At 35.8% G+C, this 18395-nt stretch overlaps 2 protein-coding genes across 2 annotated transcripts; both read right to left on the bottom strand.

The window, feature by feature from the left end:
• Positions 1-373: 373 nt before the first annotated feature.
• On the bottom strand, positions 374-4927 carry LOC126701911 (11-beta-hydroxysteroid dehydrogenase A-like). Its single transcript, XM_050400353.1, has 7 exons — positions 4679-4927; positions 2919-2946; positions 2725-2886; positions 2542-2627; positions 1616-1747; positions 1407-1535; positions 374-874 (listed from the first exon to the last, which is right to left on the bottom strand). The coding sequence occupies exons 1-7, from the start codon at positions 4859-4861 to the stop codon at positions 674-676; spliced, it is 921 nt and encodes a 306-aa protein (XP_050256310.1). The 5' UTR covers positions 4862-4927; the 3' UTR covers positions 374-673.
• Positions 4928-12029: 7102 nt separating this feature from the next.
• On the bottom strand, positions 12030-12737 carry LOC126704351 (uncharacterized). Its single transcript, XM_050403339.1, has one exon. The coding sequence runs from the start codon at positions 12735-12737 to the stop codon at positions 12030-12032; it is 708 nt and encodes a 235-aa protein (XP_050259296.1).
• Between the last annotated feature and the right edge of the window lie 5658 nt (positions 12738-18395).

Raw genomic sequence — 18395 nt, 5'->3', positions numbered from 1 at the left:
TTTACTTGATGAGGCTTAGGCTTAATTAGAATCTCCGTTACTACTCTAAGTCCGTACTTTATGAAATAAATAAATAAAACCCATGTGAAATAAGTGAGGAGTTAAAAAATTTCTCCTTTTTTATGTTTCCTTATATCTTCTTCTTCTTTTTTTTTTTTTTTTTTTTTTTTTTTGTTGTTTCAATTTGTATCATAAACCCATTAACATAACTATAAAATGATAATTTCCAAAGCAAACTTAAATTATATTATCTATATATATTTTTTGAAAAAAAAAAAAAACTTAAAACTCTGGCCCCCTCTCACCGCTCACATAGCAAATCTCCCTCACTTTGAATTGAAGGTACATTTTTCAGTGTCTAAAAGCAATTCCCTCCAGAAAAAATTTGCTCAATTATTTCCTTTTCTTTGGACCAAATGATGAAGCAGAAAGGAAGGATTTACAAAATAGTAGAGCTTGCCAAAGTTAGAGCTTTGTCTCAAGCCCCGCCCTAGACTTCCATTAACCAAATATATTCAATGCAACCGAAATACATACCACACGAATTCCTTTGTAAGGGTCCCTTGAGTTTTTATTTGCATCAAACATAAATACTAAATATGTTCAATCTGAATGAGCTCAATGAACTCTGCTCAGCTTGATGTACTAGGCTTATTTGGGTTGTTGCTAGCAGCTAGGAGTTCTTCTTTGTAGATTGTGGCCTATTGGCAAACATTGAGTGGGAACACCATTCCAATACTTCAGGGCACAAGACTTTGATCCAATACAACACCTTCATCCAAGATGGCTCAGTCAAGTACACGTCTCCACTGCAAGTACTGTCCAGAATCGCCTTGGCACACCCTTCTGCTGTCTCAGCCGGAACCCATGCAGCCTAACCAAAAATTAACATTCAATAATTATTGTTAATTTATTGTCAAGCCGAGGTGCTCCTATTCCAAATTTAATACAAATTGAAAGGTAAGGCTACCGTTCAGTGCTCTAGTACACTAGAGCTTAACACATACATGACAATGAACACATTTGATCTGGATGCAAGCCAAGTCCTAATAGTAAAACAACACTATTCGACCAGCAGCCAATACTGCTTGTGGGCAGGTACCACATGCATCAACTTACAGTCTAACACCATGCTGTGTGATTTGAACTTTAGTTGTTATTTGCAAACATTCATCTCATGGAGATTATTTTTATTTTTATTTTTAGAAGTCCAACAATAAATGAATACATCAACAGAAAAATCAGTCTAATCATTGTTGAAAAACTGATTATTTGTTACTAGCCATGCAAAACTGCATGCATTTTTTTCCCCTTTAGTTGACTATACGAATATGTTTCATTTAATTGACAATATATTTCCTTGGTGCAGCGTAAAGTGGAACACAGATTGATTGAGACGAGCCTACCTGTGGTAAAAATTTGCCTTGTGTCATTTCTGAATCAATCAATCCAGGAGTCACAATTGTTACCCCAATATCCGGACCAAATTCAATTCTCAATGTCTCAAAAAAAGATAGTAGGGCTGCCTTGCTTGCCTGTGGCCATCACAGATTTATGAGCAATTAATCATGAAGAAAGAAAACGTGGCCATAAAGCATTGAAGGAGGTTTCTTACATTGTAGAAGCTCAATCTTGGATTAGCTAACCATGCTCCAGTTGAAGAAATTACAACAATCTTCCCTTTGTTTTTTCTCAAGTGTGGCATTGCATAATGGGTACTATACACTGACCCCCAAAAATTTATATCCTAACAAATTGAAGTGGGAATCAATTAATGTAAGTGCGCAAGTTAAGACTTAAGAATTAAATTAACAAACTAGTAATACTAGAACTACAATGTTTTTCACAATTACAAATATAACTTATTGTGATTAACATCACCTTTATCATGCATCAATTTTAAAAAGTTATCTTAACAGTTGTGAAAAATATTTTGTCACTAGTGAACAAAAATGATACCAACCGCAGCTTAACAAGAATTTTTTTTTGGGAACAAAACAAGAAGTTCATTATAGGTACACAGTATTGCTAATTCCAAGAAAGCATGACCACAATCATATTATAACAAAAGGAAAAAAAATAAAGCTACTGCCATTTACTATCAGTATTAGATAATATGTCTTTGAAACTTGTTATCAAGTTTATTACATTAAAATGATCTCGTTGTTATAACTTATTGGTATAATAGCCCTTTCTAAATCATGGCCGCTACCCATTCTTCTTCTCTGTCTTATTCCACATTTCCACTATTGTAGTATTATTAACTCTAATAACCCATCTTTTACCATACCTCACCAACTCTAATAATAAATTACTCACTATCTGCCAAATAGGACAATTGTGACAAAAATTGTGTAAAAAAGTGTAAAACTAGATTTATTCTGCATTTTCACACAACTTTTCTCACAACTATCACTGTTCTCAAATGACATTATCTAATAGACAATAGCTACCACCATATCTTTTCTAATATCAACTATTCAATTAATGTCATGACAAGTTTGTTCCAAAAGTATTAGAACAGAGATGCAAATTTATTACCATAAGTGAAGCAAAATCAGAAAATTGGGTGACTTTTTCAAACGAGCGTGGTTTTGTCACTCCAGCATTGTTGACCAAATGATCCACTGTAGCAGAAAACCAGCCAACCATAACATATACATTTCCAAAATATTATAAAAAAAAATACATAGGAAAATATGAAAACTTTTCGTAGACACTTACATTGTCCAAAGTGGTTCACTGCCTCTTCAACAAATCGCTTACAGTCTTCAACCTTGGAAACATCTGCAGCCACAGCAATAACCTCCGGGGATCCTATCTTACGGGCTTTATTTGCGACTGCCCGAAGACGGTCCTCTCTTCTTGCAACGAGGACTAAACGACCTCTCTTCTTGCAACGAGGACTAAACGAGCACCTCTCTTTGCGTACTCATAAGCAACATGCTTCAAACTCACAAACACAAGTCAATAGACAATAGATATGACACTAATATAATGATAGTCTGATTTCTTTCTTCTTCCTCTTCCTTTTTTTTGGTGTGTGTGTGTGGAGAATAAGGTAAGCAAAGACTGTAAAGTTTTATTGCTTAATAAAGTCTGTGAAATACAACCTTCAAATTAGAGGGTGGTTCTTCTACCCAAATATTTAAATTTGTAGCTAAAACTGCTCTTTTTGCGAGGGAGTTTTCTAGTTGATAGCCCAATTTCTAAGAGGTCCAATCTATACATAGCTCGTAGGGTACCTAAAGTGATTGTTGTTGATATAGATAAAATTTATACATTCATGAATTATATTGTTTATGACGAAAGATATAATACGAGTTATTTATTTTATTTTTAATAGTTGAATGAACAGTATTTAGAAATGTTATTCCTAATCCCACTTTAAGAGTATTCTAATCCCTAACATAGATATTATATATATATATATATATATATATGCTCCAATTAGTTCAACTAGTAAAGTTTCTAATGGTTGAATAAAATATATGAAAAAGAAAAAAGAAAAAAAAGAACATAGATTAAATGCTTATTAAGTTTACATTTTCACTTCTCACTTCTTAGCAATCTAAGAGACTTGGCTGGGCAAAATGAGTTTGAGTTCAATCTGGTTGGGTGTGAGTCAAATCAGTATGGGTCAAAATTTTTTTGGAGTAAACAAGTTGTTATTCCTTTGCTTTGATGGGTTGAATCTACCTGATATAACCTATGTTTTATTTTCACACACTACAAAAAAACTTTAATATAATTTTTATTTATTTTTCAATATAAATAAAAGAACAAAGAAACAACCAAAGATAAGAGAATAATACAAAAATCATTACGATATATTTATATATATATATAAAATAAATGAATCATGAAATAAAATTAAATCACTTATAAATATAAGTGTGCATTTGGATTAGTTTTTTTGTTGAGAGTTGACAAGACTATAATTGTACTTAAAAAAAAAATTGAGGGTTTAAAAGACTGGACATATAAGTATATAGCAAAATAAATTAAAACCAAAGGTTGATTCTAGCTCACACTAAAAATATATAGATTTAAGAATAAAATATAACATATTAGGTAAATAAATAAAAAAGTAAGTAGTTAGGAAGAACATCTATAATGAAAAAGAAAATTACTGAATGTTAGAAACAGGTTGAGTTAAGCCAAGGTTTAAAGGTTCAATATTATATCATTATATTGTATTTCAAACACAAACCGAACTCAAGCTTATCATCAAACTAAATGACTTGTTCAAATTTGGTTAATCTTCTTGTCGAACAAGTTTGAACTTATTCACAAGTTACATGATTTACTTATTCTTTTCGAATGCATATATAGTAAATATCATGACTAAAATTTTTCACTCCTTAGCTAATCTATGCTAATAATTTGATTTTATTGGTTTGTTTAATGGTCAAACTTAAATCTATATAAACTTGAGCTTGATTCGTTTACTAAATAAATACACATAAACAATTTTTTTTTTCCTGAATCAAACTTGTGCTATTCAAGAAAAAATCGGTTCATTTACAACTCTATCTAGATAGGGCTTTCATCCACTCTACTTTTCATTAATTACTTAAATTTGAAGTAAAAATAAAAATAAAAATATTATAAGCTTGAAATAAGACATGAAAAATACTTATTCTTGAAAGATAAATGGTGTGGGATGGATAAAGACCTCGCCAATTCCTGAAGATGCTCCAGTGATAAGCGCAACTTTGCCGGCCACATTTTCCATGAATATGTATCTTTTCAAGGAAAAAAGAAACTTGAGAAGAAGAAATGGTGGCATAATGAGAAGTAACAAAATGAAGGTTAAGGGGAGGAGTATAATGTTCAAGAACTTGTGCAGCAAATCCATAGCTTTTAGTGAAACACTGAATTGAGACTGTGTGTGTGTGTGTGTGTGTGTGTGTGTGTGAGAGAAAGAGAGAGAGAGAGAGACTGAAGCTTAAATGGATGAAGTAGTGAACAGTGAACTCGACTCGTGACCAAAGGCCCACCAATAATTGACCGATTTGCAGGTTGTTGGAATCATCATTTATTGAATCACTAATACATTTAACACTTCACCAACATCTGAAGAAGATTTAAGAAATTTAGGTTTAATCTGTAAGACTCAACACTCAACACTCAACACTCAACAGGCTTATAATTAATGGTAGCAGCAAGTCATTAATTCGGTATTAAAGGCGTGGTCTTACTGTTACGGGGTTACCCCACTTATGCACAGTTCCAATACTTGTAAAAGACCAAAAATTATAGTAATAGATTATAGTTAATGATTCATCGGCTTCACACACAAATTCATTAATTCGGAATTATATATAATTTGACTTTATTTTTATAAAAATTGTAAAAAAATTATAAAATAAAATATTAAATGTATTTTAAGCACCGCTCTTAGGGGTATATATTAACAAAATCCATAAAATAATACAAAATATAACTGAGAAGGAATTCTGTATGAGCGGTTCCCGAGGATTAATTACTAACTTACGGTAAAGGTGCATTCTTAATATAATAATTCATTTAAAAAAAATTTTGACATATTTTTATGGGAAATGAAAAAAATTGTCACAATATTAATTGTTTTTTTTTTTTTTTCCATAAAAATTTTCTTTAAATAGATTATTAACAATTTCCCTAAAGCTCTGCTTGGGAGTTCATAAGGGAATGAAATGAGATAATCATAAGGGAATGGAAAGGAATGAAATGGAATGGAATATATTTAAGTAAGGGAAATAAATGGAATGAAATGGAATTAAGTAGCCTTAATTGGATGTTTTAAAATAAAAGAATGGAAATGAATGGAATGTATGTAATCCTGTTTGGGAGCAACAAGAATGGAATGGAAAAATTTTATGACAATATTACTATTAGACCCCTATTTTAAAATAAATGGTTTAATATATAGGGGTATTTTGGGAGTTTTATTAAAAAAATCATTAAATCTAATTCCATTCCCTTCCATTTCTCCCAATTTCGAAGGGAATGAAAATTTAAGGTTTTAAGGGAATAGAGAGGAATGAGTGTTTCCTTCCACTTAAACTCCCAAACAAGAGAATGAACTTTCCATTCCCTCTATTAAAACTCTCAAACAAGAGAAGGGAAAAATATTCTAAAATTATTCTTTTTATTCATTTTCATTCCATTCCATTCCCTCCTCCCAAGCGGAGCCTAAGAGCATCCGTTAGTATTTCCCTAAAATTTATAATAGAATTAACTCAATTAAGCATATCAAAAGATGATAGATGGCCAATAGAATTTGAACATTTGTATTGTGCCATCATCTTCTTTTCTTCTATAAAAAGAGAGGAAAACTTGTAATTAAAAAAAAAAAAAAAAACTACCTTATGTATAAATGAGTTGAGTATTAAAAGTATAGGTTTGTTCATATAATTTTATTTTGAACACAAACCAAGTTGGAGTACTTCATAAAAAAAATATGTTTAAGCTTGGTTCATTTGCTTGTTGAATAAGCTTGAACTTGTTCAAAAGGTACTTGATTAACTTATTCTTTTTCCATATAGTAAAATTGTGACTAAAATTTTTAATCATTCACAAATTTATAAATTTTTATTATGAATGGACTGTTTATATTGTCAATATATTGCAAATAATAATTTGATATCATATGAATCTATTTTAAAACTTACATAAACATAAAAATATTATATTATATATCGTTAAATTGAGTCTCATGTTTACAAGCTTATTCACGAACACATTATTTTATTCAAAATTAATTTGTTTCCTAAATAAACAAATATAAACAAACTTTTCTTGAGATGAGCTTGAGCTATTCATAAATATCTTAATTCATTTGCAACCCTATACATGTGGCTTTCCACATAAAACTACAAGTGACTTTGAGTGTGTGTGAAGTTGTAAATGAATCTGATTGTTCATAAACAGCTTGGGTTTCGCTCGATAAAAATCTCGTCCATGTTTGTTTGTTTATAAATAAGTTAAGCTTGAGTTTTAGTTTTAGGCTTGTTTAATAAACAAGTTGAGCCCAAGCAAAAAAAATAATGATTCTTGAATAGGCTTGTGAACATTAGGAATTGATACAAAATACGCTGAGCCTAAACTCATTTATGGCTTGGGTAATAAGTTTGATATGAGCTTAACAAATAAGCTCATATCTTACTAGAACTTTAATTAATTGAGAGTTGAAACCACTCTTCCAAACAAATAAACTTGATATGAGCTTAATAATGTACTTGTATTGGAACTCAAGCTCATAAGCTTGATATTGAACTATCTTGGTTTCACTAATGAATTAACCAAAGTTTAAGTTTTTAGATATTTTTTTGAGCTCCAGCTAAGCTTGAACATTTTACTTTTGTTATCCAATTAAACACAAACATTCACTACTCAATAAAGCTGGCCGTTTATAGTGTGTATCTATTTTTTGCAATTATTCTCTGCTCTTTCCTTTTTTTTGATAAGTATTCTATGCTCTTTCCTTATTCATTGTGAATCCACCATTAAGATTTACCTGATGAACCACGTCGTATGATAAATGTTGTAGTAATCTTCCACCTCCCTTGTCCTTTTATTATTTTATTATTGATGTACAACTCTCAAATGTAGTAATTCAAACCATTGACCGTGGGAAAAAAACTTAGGCACTCTTGTGATCCGGGCTCTCACAAAGGATTTTTTCCAACTCCAAAAAAGAACAATATCAGGTTTTAAGGCATTTAAAGTGAAAGGATGGTGGATCTTTTATTGGTATAATTGTGTGAACAACTATAATTTTCCAGAAGCAACAACTAATTGTGAAGAGGAGCCACATATCAACAATGATTAATGATGAATTTGGTTATGTATTTCAATATCCACTTTGAAGTGATGGCTTTTATTTATCAGATTCGCATAAATTTTGATTAAATGTCTTAAGGGAATAATTGAAAAAAAAGGGACATATTAACTAGTACTTCATGCTAGCATGAAGTACTAATTAATATGCTCTTGCCCAGGTATTTATTTAATATACCAAAGTGATATTTTAATTCTGAACCGAAAATGATCAATTATCTCTTAATATAGTACACTTTAGTTTTCATTTGCACCAAACAATTGATCAAACCCTTCCAATCTAGATCATAGAGAGCTCCATTATTAGTTCTTCTGCGTAGAATTTATTGGCTCAAAACTTTGATCTTTGACATAGCGGTCCTTTTGAGCGAGTGGCCATTTGACTAATACTGGGTGCAGACACCACTCTAATACTTCAGGACATAAGAGCCTCGTCCAAAATCCCCACCCCATCCAAGATGGCACAGTCAAGTACATGTCTCCTTTGCAAGTGCTGTTCACAGTTGCCTTGGCACACCTTTCTGTTGATTCAACTGGCATCCAAGAAATTTTACCCTAACCAGATATATCACCATTCAGAAATGAAAATAAAAAATCCTCTTAATTTGTTTATGAGAGTCTGCATAGGTTCTTTGTTTAGAAGAGTATAAATGACATTTAAGGCACGTTTGGTACACTGAATAAAGATTATTACAACTGTAGGGACACGTTTTGCAGCCCAGTACAATAAATTTGTAGAGAGTGGGTCAAAGAGCTAGGCTTTAGTGCATGGATAACAGTTAATATGGTGTTCATGACAATCAAACAGAGATGAACTGAGTTTATCAAAGAAAGTTTGTTTTTGGCCCAATCCGAGGAGTTTTGTTCTAATAAATATTGAATGAGAATGGTTCCAGGAGTTCTTGAGATTGCTACAGTGCTTTTTCTTCTCCTCTCCCTGATCTCTAGGGTCTCTACTCTTATTTATACTACCTATCTTCCTTCATCTCTACCCTACACATGGATAGATGATGGTTTATCCCGATACTTGTCCCATCAGCCCCCTCTAGAAGTCTTCTGGGGTGGTTGTAAGGCTGCAATAATACTGTGTAGTGGTCACTTCCTCATTAATGTGGCCAGGGAGCTAGATGGGGTGCATTCAATGCGGTGACAGCAGCTTTTCCCAAGATATTTTGGGATTCTTCTTTGTCTTCTGTTCCTACAAGGCTTATTCATATTTCTAGAACTTCATGGATCGCACCTCTAGATGGCAGGCATCCTTTACGGACCTCGGCCTTGACTAGCCGAGGACAAATTCATCCTCGGCACAAACTCCTAGGCCATTATATTCAATATTGTCTTCCTTATCCATTAGCATGGGGTTCCTTGACTATACTTACCCATCCTCGGACGACCCCTTATCCTCGGCTAGGACCCTAGGCCCAAAGCCCAATTGTATGATCTGGGCCCATGACCCCACAACAACATTTATCATACTACTTGGTTCATCAGGTAATTAAATCTTATGGCGGATTCACAATGAATAAGAACAAAGCTGAGAATAATTGCAAAAAATAGATACATGCCATAAACAAACCGAGCGTTATTGAGTAGTGAAAGTTTGTAAAAGATAATGTATAAAGAAATGATGTGTAGAAGATATTATAATGGAATAACTATTATTATCTATAAGTTTGGTTGTTACATATGGAAAGCTTGTAAAAGATGATGTATAACGAAAATTTATATTTTTAAAAATATATTAATTTTAAGACCTATTATATGCACTATGGAATAGCTATTACATCCATCTTAAAGAGGAATAACTATTCTTCAATTTAAAGAATAGTTATTCCATTGTAATAACTAATTCATGTAATGATTATGCAATCAAATGATTGAGGCTGTGTTTGGTTCACGTAAAATATTTTCCGGAAAATAAATATTTTCCAGAAATGCTATTTTCGGGAAAGGAAAATGTATTCAGGTTGTTTGGTTGCCTCGGAATTCGTTTTATGGAAAATCAATTCTTGTGTTTGGTTTGTTTAAACATTTTATGGAAAATGCTTTCCGTTTTACGTCGCAATTTCCTTAACAATGCAACCCCCATAAGGAGGACAGATGCAATTGAGGCAAGAATTGCAGCTTTGGTTTTTTTTCTTCATCTAAAAAATCACAAACACTGTGGTGTAAGAGGTATGTAAACAAGCATGCTATTGATTACACAGTAAATAAAAACAGCCATAAACAGAAAACATCCAAACCACATTGATAACGAGTACCAAATCACATTGCATTCTATTTACAATCAATATTTACACCATCACATTGATAACTGCACATTGATACCATCACATTGCATTCTATTTACAATCAATATTTACACCATCACAGTACCAACACATTGATAACTGCACATAATACCATCACAATCAATATTTACACCAACAAATCACATTGCATTTTATTTATGTATAATTGTAACACCAACAATAGTTAAATTCTTAAATCAATAATTACAAAATGGATAATTAAAAAAGGTAAATAAATAAATAAATAATTATATAAATAAATAAATAATTATATGAAGTAAATAAATAAATAAATAAACAAAAAAAAATACATATATATATATATATATATAGATCGGATCTGAGAGGGTGGGTAGGAGGTTGGGTTGTTTATGGGTTTGAGGGAATGTGGATCAGAGGTCAGGTTTTGGTCGGAGGTGTGTGGATTAGAAGTGTGTGGATCGGACTGAGAAACTCACTCACCATGGGTTGGATCGGGATTGAGAAATGGAAAGGAAACTTACTGTGGGTCAAATTGGGACTGAGAAATGGAAAGGAAACTCACCGTGGGTCTGCATTTGGCGCTTGTCGGACTGTGGGTGGAGCTGTGAGGAATGAGTGTGGAGAGTGCGTTGTGAGGAGTGCGCTGCTGTAAGAGAGCTCAGATCGTGTTGTGTGAGGAGTGGAAATGGTTTGAAGTGAAAATATGAATGAAAATGATTTTACGGTCAAAGGGGAAAGCATTTCGGTTGACTGAATTTACTAGTTCAACCAAACACTCAAGTTTTACGGAAAAGCATTTCCGGAAGTAATTTGAAGCCAAAACAAACACAGCCTGAATTGCTATTACACATGAATAGCTATTCATTACATGAACTATTACATCATACCAAATATACCCTTAGTAGTGGCAATTACATGGTTGAGGTTTGTTTATAAGATTATGCAAAGGTCATTAAGGAAAAATCTTAGATACTCCCAGAAAATAATGAAATTGTGCTATCTTATTTCACATTCATGGTGGGGTTCACTATGAATTCAATGAGTGAATTTTACTATGAATGTGAGAGGAGAAAGCACCATTCATTGTACTCCAAGAGTACCTAAGAATTACTCATTTATTCGTATAGAAGTGATGTTAGAGATATTATAAATTTTACTACATATAGCTTACAAAATAATATGCCATCAATCACAAAAAAACAATTCAAACATTCATTTATGATGTGGGTTTTTCTCAGAAAGAGAAGAAAGATAATTGAAGCTCGTCAATCATATTTATTGCCACGTTAATTTATAAATTTTATATAGTAAAATTTGTAATAAGTTGCCTACGTACCCTCGAGAGGGATCAAGTCATCACGTAGTTCAAAAAAATTTTTTTTGATGATTTTTTTTCTTGTGTGTTTTTGCAAAAAGGAGGGCGTAGTGTGTAATAGTGGGTATCACCACTAATTGAACCTGAGACCTTGGCCTCAAGGGAGACACGGGCATCCAACCACTACGCCACACTCGCAACTGGTGACATCATATACTTTTGCAGCACTACAGTGGGATTAATTTCTCCTTATTGGTATGCTTTCAAGGGTAATGGGAAGAGATCATATACTTTTGCAGCGCTACAGTGGGTAGTTTAAACTCTTACTAAGGAGCAATCCTTGACTTTCAAGCATAGAAGCGTTTAAGGAACTTCCCATTGATGGGGTCGATCCTTACACCATCATTATCAATCAACTTGTAAGCTCCATTGGTGTAGACTTCTTTCACAACATAAGGTCCATCCCATTTTGAAGTGAACTTATTGCCTGTATGATGAGTTGTGATGATAGGTCTTCAAACAGCAAGGACTAAGTCACCAACTTGGAATGATCGTGGTTTAACTTTATTATTGAATGCGCTTGAAAGACGAACTTGATAGCACTCAAGGCGTTGTTAGGCCTCGAGCCTTTTCTCATCAAGTGCCTCTAATTCTTGCAACTTGAGCTTGGCATTTTCTTCTCCAGTCAATCCTTCTTGAATGGCAATCTGTAATGATGGGATCTGGTGTTCTAAAGGAAGGACGGCTTCCACTCCATAGACAAGAGAATATGGTGTCGCTTGAATAGGCGTTCGAAATGTTGTTCGATATGCCCATAATGCTTCTCCGATTCTTTCATGCCAATCTCGTTTTGTCTTGGATACCACCTTCTTCAACAAACTGCCAAGTGTTTTGTTAAATGCTTCAGCTAGTCCATTTGCCGGGGCATTATACATGGAGGAGTTGTATTGTTTAAATTCAAAATTCTCGCATAGCTCTGTCATAAGCCTATTGTAGAATGGTTTGCCATTATTAGTTATGATATACTGAGGGACACCATACCGATAGATCAAGTGAGTTTGAATGAAGTTGACCACTGTTTCTTTCTTCACTTCCTTAAGAGGCACATCTTTCGCCCATTTTGAGAAGTAATCAGTTGCGGCCAAGATGTATAGATGGCCACTAGATGACTTTGGTAATGGCCTTATTGCATCAAGCCCCCATGCATCGAAAGGCCAAGAAACTACAGTTGGGTGTAAAGGTTCTGGCGGCTGGTGGATGAAGTTTGCATGATACTGACAAGCTTTGCATTTCTTAGCGCACTCCATAGAATCTTGCACCATCGTAGGCCAATAGTAACCCATTCGTTTGATCCTGTAATGTAACTTAGGATCTGACTGATGTGCGCCGCATATTCCAGAATGAGCCTCCTCTAAGGCTTGTTTAGCCTCCTCCTCTCTTAAGCAACGGAGAAACAATCCATCAAATGAACGGCGGAAGAAAGTGTCCTTATAGTAAATGAATCGAGCAGCCCTCCTCCGCACTTCAGTCTTGTGGCGTTTATCATCCGGGAGTCTTCCATGTTGAAGGTATTCAATGATCACTTGTCGCCAATCTTCTTTTTTGAAAGGCATACAGAAATGATGTTGGCTTGCTCTTCTTCTTCTTCTTCAACCACGAGAGGTACTACCCACCTTTGGGAAATAGCAACTTTGGTTGTCTCTTCTTGAGATGATGCTAAGGCGGTAGCCAAATTAGCTAAAGCATCGGCCTGTCTATTCTCCTTCCTTGGTATATGCTCTAATGTGATGGCCTCAAAATTTGCTAGCAACTTCTTCGCATATTTGCAATAGGGGATGAGGTCTTCTTTCTTGATGTCATATTGCTCCAAGATTTGGTTGATAACTAATTTGGAGTCTCCCAAGATCTCAAGTTGCGATATGGCCATCTCAATGGCCATTTGTAGACCAATAATCAATGCTTGATATTCGGCTATGTTGTTAGAGCAAAGTTCACTTAATGAGAAAGAGTATAGAAGTATTTGTTGTTGCGGAGAAACAAACACTACACCTGCTCCCGCTCCTTCTTGACGTGCAGCCCCATTGAAAAACATCATCCATGGTGGCATTACTTAAATGTAAAACACGTCTTCATTTGGGAAATCATCAGAGAACTCCCAATCAGACGGAACTGGGTGATCAGCTAAGAAATTTGCCAATACTTGTCCTTTGACAGCTTTTTGTGGAACGTATGCAACGTCATATTATTGTAGCAAGACTGCCCATCGAGCTATACAACCCGAAACCACTGGCTTGGAGAGGACATATTTGATCGGGTCCGCCTTTGCTATCAAACAGACTATATATGCTTGCATGTAGTGCTCCAGTTTGTCTATGGCAAAGAAAAGAGTGAGGCACATCTTTTCGATAAGAGAATAATTTAATTCAGCCCCATTGAGAGTTCGACTTAGATAATAAAGGGCTCTTTCTTTCCCCTCTTTATTTTCTTGTGCCATAAGAGCACCTAGAGACTTTTCTTGGGCCGCAATATACAGTACCAAAGGCTTTCCTGGGATAGGAGCACCTAAAACTGGAGGATTAAGCAAGTATCTTTTGATGCGCGCAAAAGCATTGCTAGAAGCCTCATCCCATTCAAAGTGCACATCCTTTTTCATCAATCTATTGAAAGGTTGACATCGACCAGCCAAGTTCGAGATAAATCGTCGTATGTAGGCCAGTTTTCCCTGCAAGCCTCTTAAGTTCTAGCAGATTCTTGGGCTTTGGCATTTTCTGGATAGCTTCAATTTTGGATTGGTCAATTTCAATACTGCGGTGCCTCATAATGAAACCAAGAAATTTTCTAGATGTTACGCCAAAAGCGCATTTGCGGGGGTTCATTTTAAGCTGATACTTTCTCAAGCGATTGAACACGGATTGTAGATTTGCCAGATGGTCTTCCCTCCTTTTTGTTTTAACCACTAAATTGTCGTCGACACTCCATGTATTTATGAAGTGCATTATCAAAGATTTTCTGCATGGCCCGTTGATAAGTAGCACTAGCATTCTTTAGTTCAAAAGACATCACTTTGTAACAGTAAATTCCCTTAGGAGTACGGAAAGCTGTAACTCGAAGAGCCATCCATGAAAGATAAAGCTTCATGACCAGTAGTGGCATCAACCATGACCTTAGTGATGGGTAATGGAAAATCATCCTTGGGACACGCATTGTTCAAATCATGGAAGTCAACACATACCTGGATTTGTCCATTCTTCTTTTTGACAGGGACAATGTTAGCAATCCACTCTGGGTACTATACTTCACGAATGAAGCCTGCCTCGATTAGCTTATTGACCTTAGTTTCTATTTGAGGGATAAACTTTAGCCGAAAGCGTCTTTAGGCTTGTTTAATTGGGCGCACACCCTTCTTTACTGCCAAATGATGTAGAGCAATACTCGAATTGACCCCAGGCATTTCCTTGTAAGTCCAAGCAAACACATCTTTGTATTCTACTAGGAGTTTGAGGTTTTTTTCTTCCTCTTCAAGGGTGAGAAGTGCACTGATGAAAGTTGGCCGGGGTTCTTCAGTAGTTCCTAAATTGATCTCTTTAAGTTCATCAACTGTAGCTTGTTCTCCATCTTCCAAGGCTGGAGGAGCTTCATCAACCTCGATACGATCAAACACTGAGACACGGGGTGAAGAGTGGTCTTTTCTTTGATTGGAACTTTCGCCAACCTCCACTATTATGTATTGGAACTCGAAGTATTGCTTCTTTTCTTGATCCATATCTGAGCTGGTTGTTCAGGAGTATAACCTAATCCGGTCTTCGGGATAGGAATTTCATGCCCTTCAAGCCGCATTTTCCTTTGTGTTTTGCTAAGGCCATGCATCTTTTCTCCAATGGCTTTTGGAATTAGCTTCCCTAAGTCCTCTTGTTATAAGAAATCGTAGCCTGCTTTGGCTAACAGCCTATATGCCTTTGGGTCGAACCATTCTTTCGTCCGCTCACTTGGTAGAATACCATGCTCTATCGGACTTTGCAAAGACCTCACGAATCCATTCAACGGCTTTGAGGGCAAAGGATTTGTGGATGAAGTTAAAGGCATGACATGATTTTCTTTCAATATGGCTACATCCTCCATCGTGAGCTTTGTAGGAGGCCTTCCCATGTCTTTTGTAGGTTGAAGGCATTCCGTGAATAGTGATTGTCCATTCTTACGGTGTGATAATGGTACATATCGGAGGAATGGAGGGCTATTGGAAGGCGTTGAAATTTCCACTCTCACTAAAGTACTGGTAGATTCACTAGAATGATCATTCCCATATTTTGGACCTTTCTTTGGGGAAGAAATATCCTTTCTAGCGATGAATTTAACATGCTCCTTTTCACCCTACTTGCTTTCCATGGACGAGATCTTAACTGGAAGAACCTCACTAGAAATGTCATCTTTTACATAAAATTTTGCATCAGCAAAGTGAGCTTCGTTCTCAGCAAAAGGCTTCAAATCGGCATTGACCTTTTTTATTCCATTTTGAAGGAACTTGAAGCATTGATGCAAAGTCGACGGCATTATTCTGTTTCCATGGATCTAGGGATGTCCTAACAACATGTTATAGGTCGTCTTGGCATCAATGACGTGGAACAAGACATTGCTTGTCAATTTTCCAATGATCAATTCCAGGTGGATCATGCCGATTGCATGTTGTCCTCCTTGGTTAAAACCTTGGATGACCAAATGACTGTGTGATAACTCTTCCATAGTAAGACCCAGTCGTCTCTTGGTCATTTTTGGAAGTATGTTAACGGTTGAACCTCTGTCAACGAGGATATGCTCGATCCTTTGTTCACGAGCATAACCAGGGACATAAAGTGGGTGATTGTGGGGCTTAGAGCCTAACAATAGATCCTCATCAGTGAAGGTTAAGTATGGAGAGCATGCGTAACATCCCTGTGTTTGTTGAAGCGTGTTGGTATGAGGGGTGTATATCTCTAGCTTTTCAAGAGCTTGGGTGAGCACTTCTTTTGGTGATGTGGAGGATTGTGAGGGTTCAACTTCATCCACTTGAGATTGGAGTTCCTTTAAAGACGCCAAAGTCTCATTTGGACCACCATGATTAACTTCCTTTTTTTTTTCATGAATTTCGCAACGAGAGACTATGTGAACAGCCTCTGTTGAGTCATTTTGAAAGAATTTTCTGGGGAAGAATTCTTCCAATGTGATGAGCTTTCAAGATTTTTGGGTTTGTGCTGAATCTTCATACACTTTCATTCCCAGTCTCCCTTACCTCTTATCACTCATTCTTTTTAATCAAGGCTGAATCTGGTTTTGTACTTTTCTTGACTCTTGGGTGATCAAATGAAGAAGGAATGCTCGTTTCTTCTTCCATCTCCTGCAAGCATCCATCGTCCAGCCCTCTTCCTCATCCATTGTTGGCCTTTTATCATTGTTTGAATTATAATCAGATGCTTTTTGTGAGAACTGAGCTTGAACAGGTTCCAGAGAACCAAACTGGATAAGCGTGGTATTTGCCCCCTGCTTAGTAATTGGAGACATGCAACTAGGTAACCCACAAGCAAATGTTGCAAGTTTTGATTGAGCAACATCATTAAAATCCAAGTCGATTTTCCTTTCCTTGGCTAGCTTCATGATGAGTTCTTTAAGAACAAAGCATTTTTGGATTGGATGGCTTATGATGCGATGATACTTACAATAGTTTGGGTCATTAACTTTTCTCATCTCTTCCAGTTGTTTGCATTCTAGCAATTCGATTAATTTCAACTTGAGCAGTTGTTCCAACATTTCGGGCATATCGGCATCTAGGAAAGGATAGACCTTTTGTTCCCATTCTTTAAGTGATGAGCGACGCGTCTCACACTGTTGGCCTCCTTCGGGCCTCTTCTCATTAGCCTTCACATTTCTTGTTGAAATTTTGACTCGGGTAGGATTGACATTCATTGAGTCTTTGATATTACTTTTTGCATTCCTGTCATTTTTCTTTATCTTCCGTCTTTCTTTCCTTTCCTCAGGTACGGGAGGTTTCGTATTTCCATGGCTAGAGATACTTAATTCCATGTCATGCGCATGAGTTGCTAAGTCTTCAAATGTTCGGGGCTTTATCCCTCGGGCCTCTTCTCATTAGCCTTCACATTTCTTGTTGAAATTTTGACTCAGGTAGGATTGACATTCATTGAGTCTTTGATATTACTTTTTGCATTCCTGTCATTTTTCCTTATCTCCCGTCTTTCTTTCCTTTCCTTAGGTATGGGAGGTTTCGTATTTCCATGGCTAGAGATACTTTATTCCATGTCATGCGCACGAGTTGCTAAGTCTCCAAATGTTCGGGGCTTTATCCCTTGAAGGATGTAAAGAAGTCCCCAATGCATGCCTTGGATGCACATCTCTATAGCAGATATTTCACAAAGTCTATCCTTGCAATCTAGACTCAAAGAATGCCACCGATTGATATAATCAATGACGGGCTCATCCTTCCACTGTTTAGTATTGGTAAGCTCCATCATGCCTACCATGCACCGTGTGCTATAGAATCGGTTGAGAAACTCCCTTTCAAGTTGTTCCTAACTATCGATCAACTCGGGTTCTAAGTCTGTATACCAATCAAAGGCATTCCCCTTTAGTGAACAAACAAACTGCTTTACAAAGAGGTCTCCTTGAGTCCTTGCATTCTCACAAGTTTCTACAAAGTGAGGAATGTGTTGTTTAGGGTTTCCTTTGCCATCAAATTGCAAGAATTTGGGGGGTTGATGCCTATTTGGCATTTTTATGTTATCGATGCGCTTTGTGTATGGTTTTGAATATATGAGAGAACTTGTAGAAGAACCTCCATATTGTGCTCGAATGGTATTTGTTATCATGTCCTGCAGTTGTTGGACAGATATTGAGGCCATTGAGGTGGAATGTCCGTGTTGAGAAGTGCCTTCACCTCCTTTTCCTTTATCACCCTTGGCGTTTTCTCCTTTCAAGGTAAAGCCAGGTGGGTGCTC

The sequence above is a fragment of the Quercus robur genome, chromosome 10, assembly GCF_932294415.1.
Source record: "Quercus robur chromosome 10, dhQueRobu3.1, whole genome shotgun sequence".
Classification (NCBI taxonomy): domain Eukaryota; kingdom Viridiplantae; phylum Streptophyta; class Magnoliopsida; order Fagales; family Fagaceae; genus Quercus; species Quercus robur.
The sequence above is the reverse complement of the archived record's forward strand: the minus strand, read 5'-3'. Positions and strand labels throughout refer to the sequence as shown.

Coding starts and splice junctions, on each gene's coding strand:
- LOC126701911 (XM_050400353.1), bottom strand. CDS start 4,861: ATGGATTTGCTGCACAAGTTCTTGAACATTATACTCCTCCCCTTAACC. Junction 2,628..2,724: donor AGTGAACCACTTTGGACAAT/GTAAGTGTCTAC, acceptor TTTCTGCTACAG/TGGATCATTTGGTCAACAAT. Junction 1,536..1,615: donor CAAGATTGAGCTTCTACAAT/GTAAGAAACCTC, acceptor TGATGGCCACAG/GCAAGCAAGGCAGCCCTACT.
- LOC126704351 (XM_050403339.1), bottom strand. CDS start 12,737: ATGGTGCAAGATTCTATGGAGTGCGCTAAGAAATGCAAAGCTTGTCAG.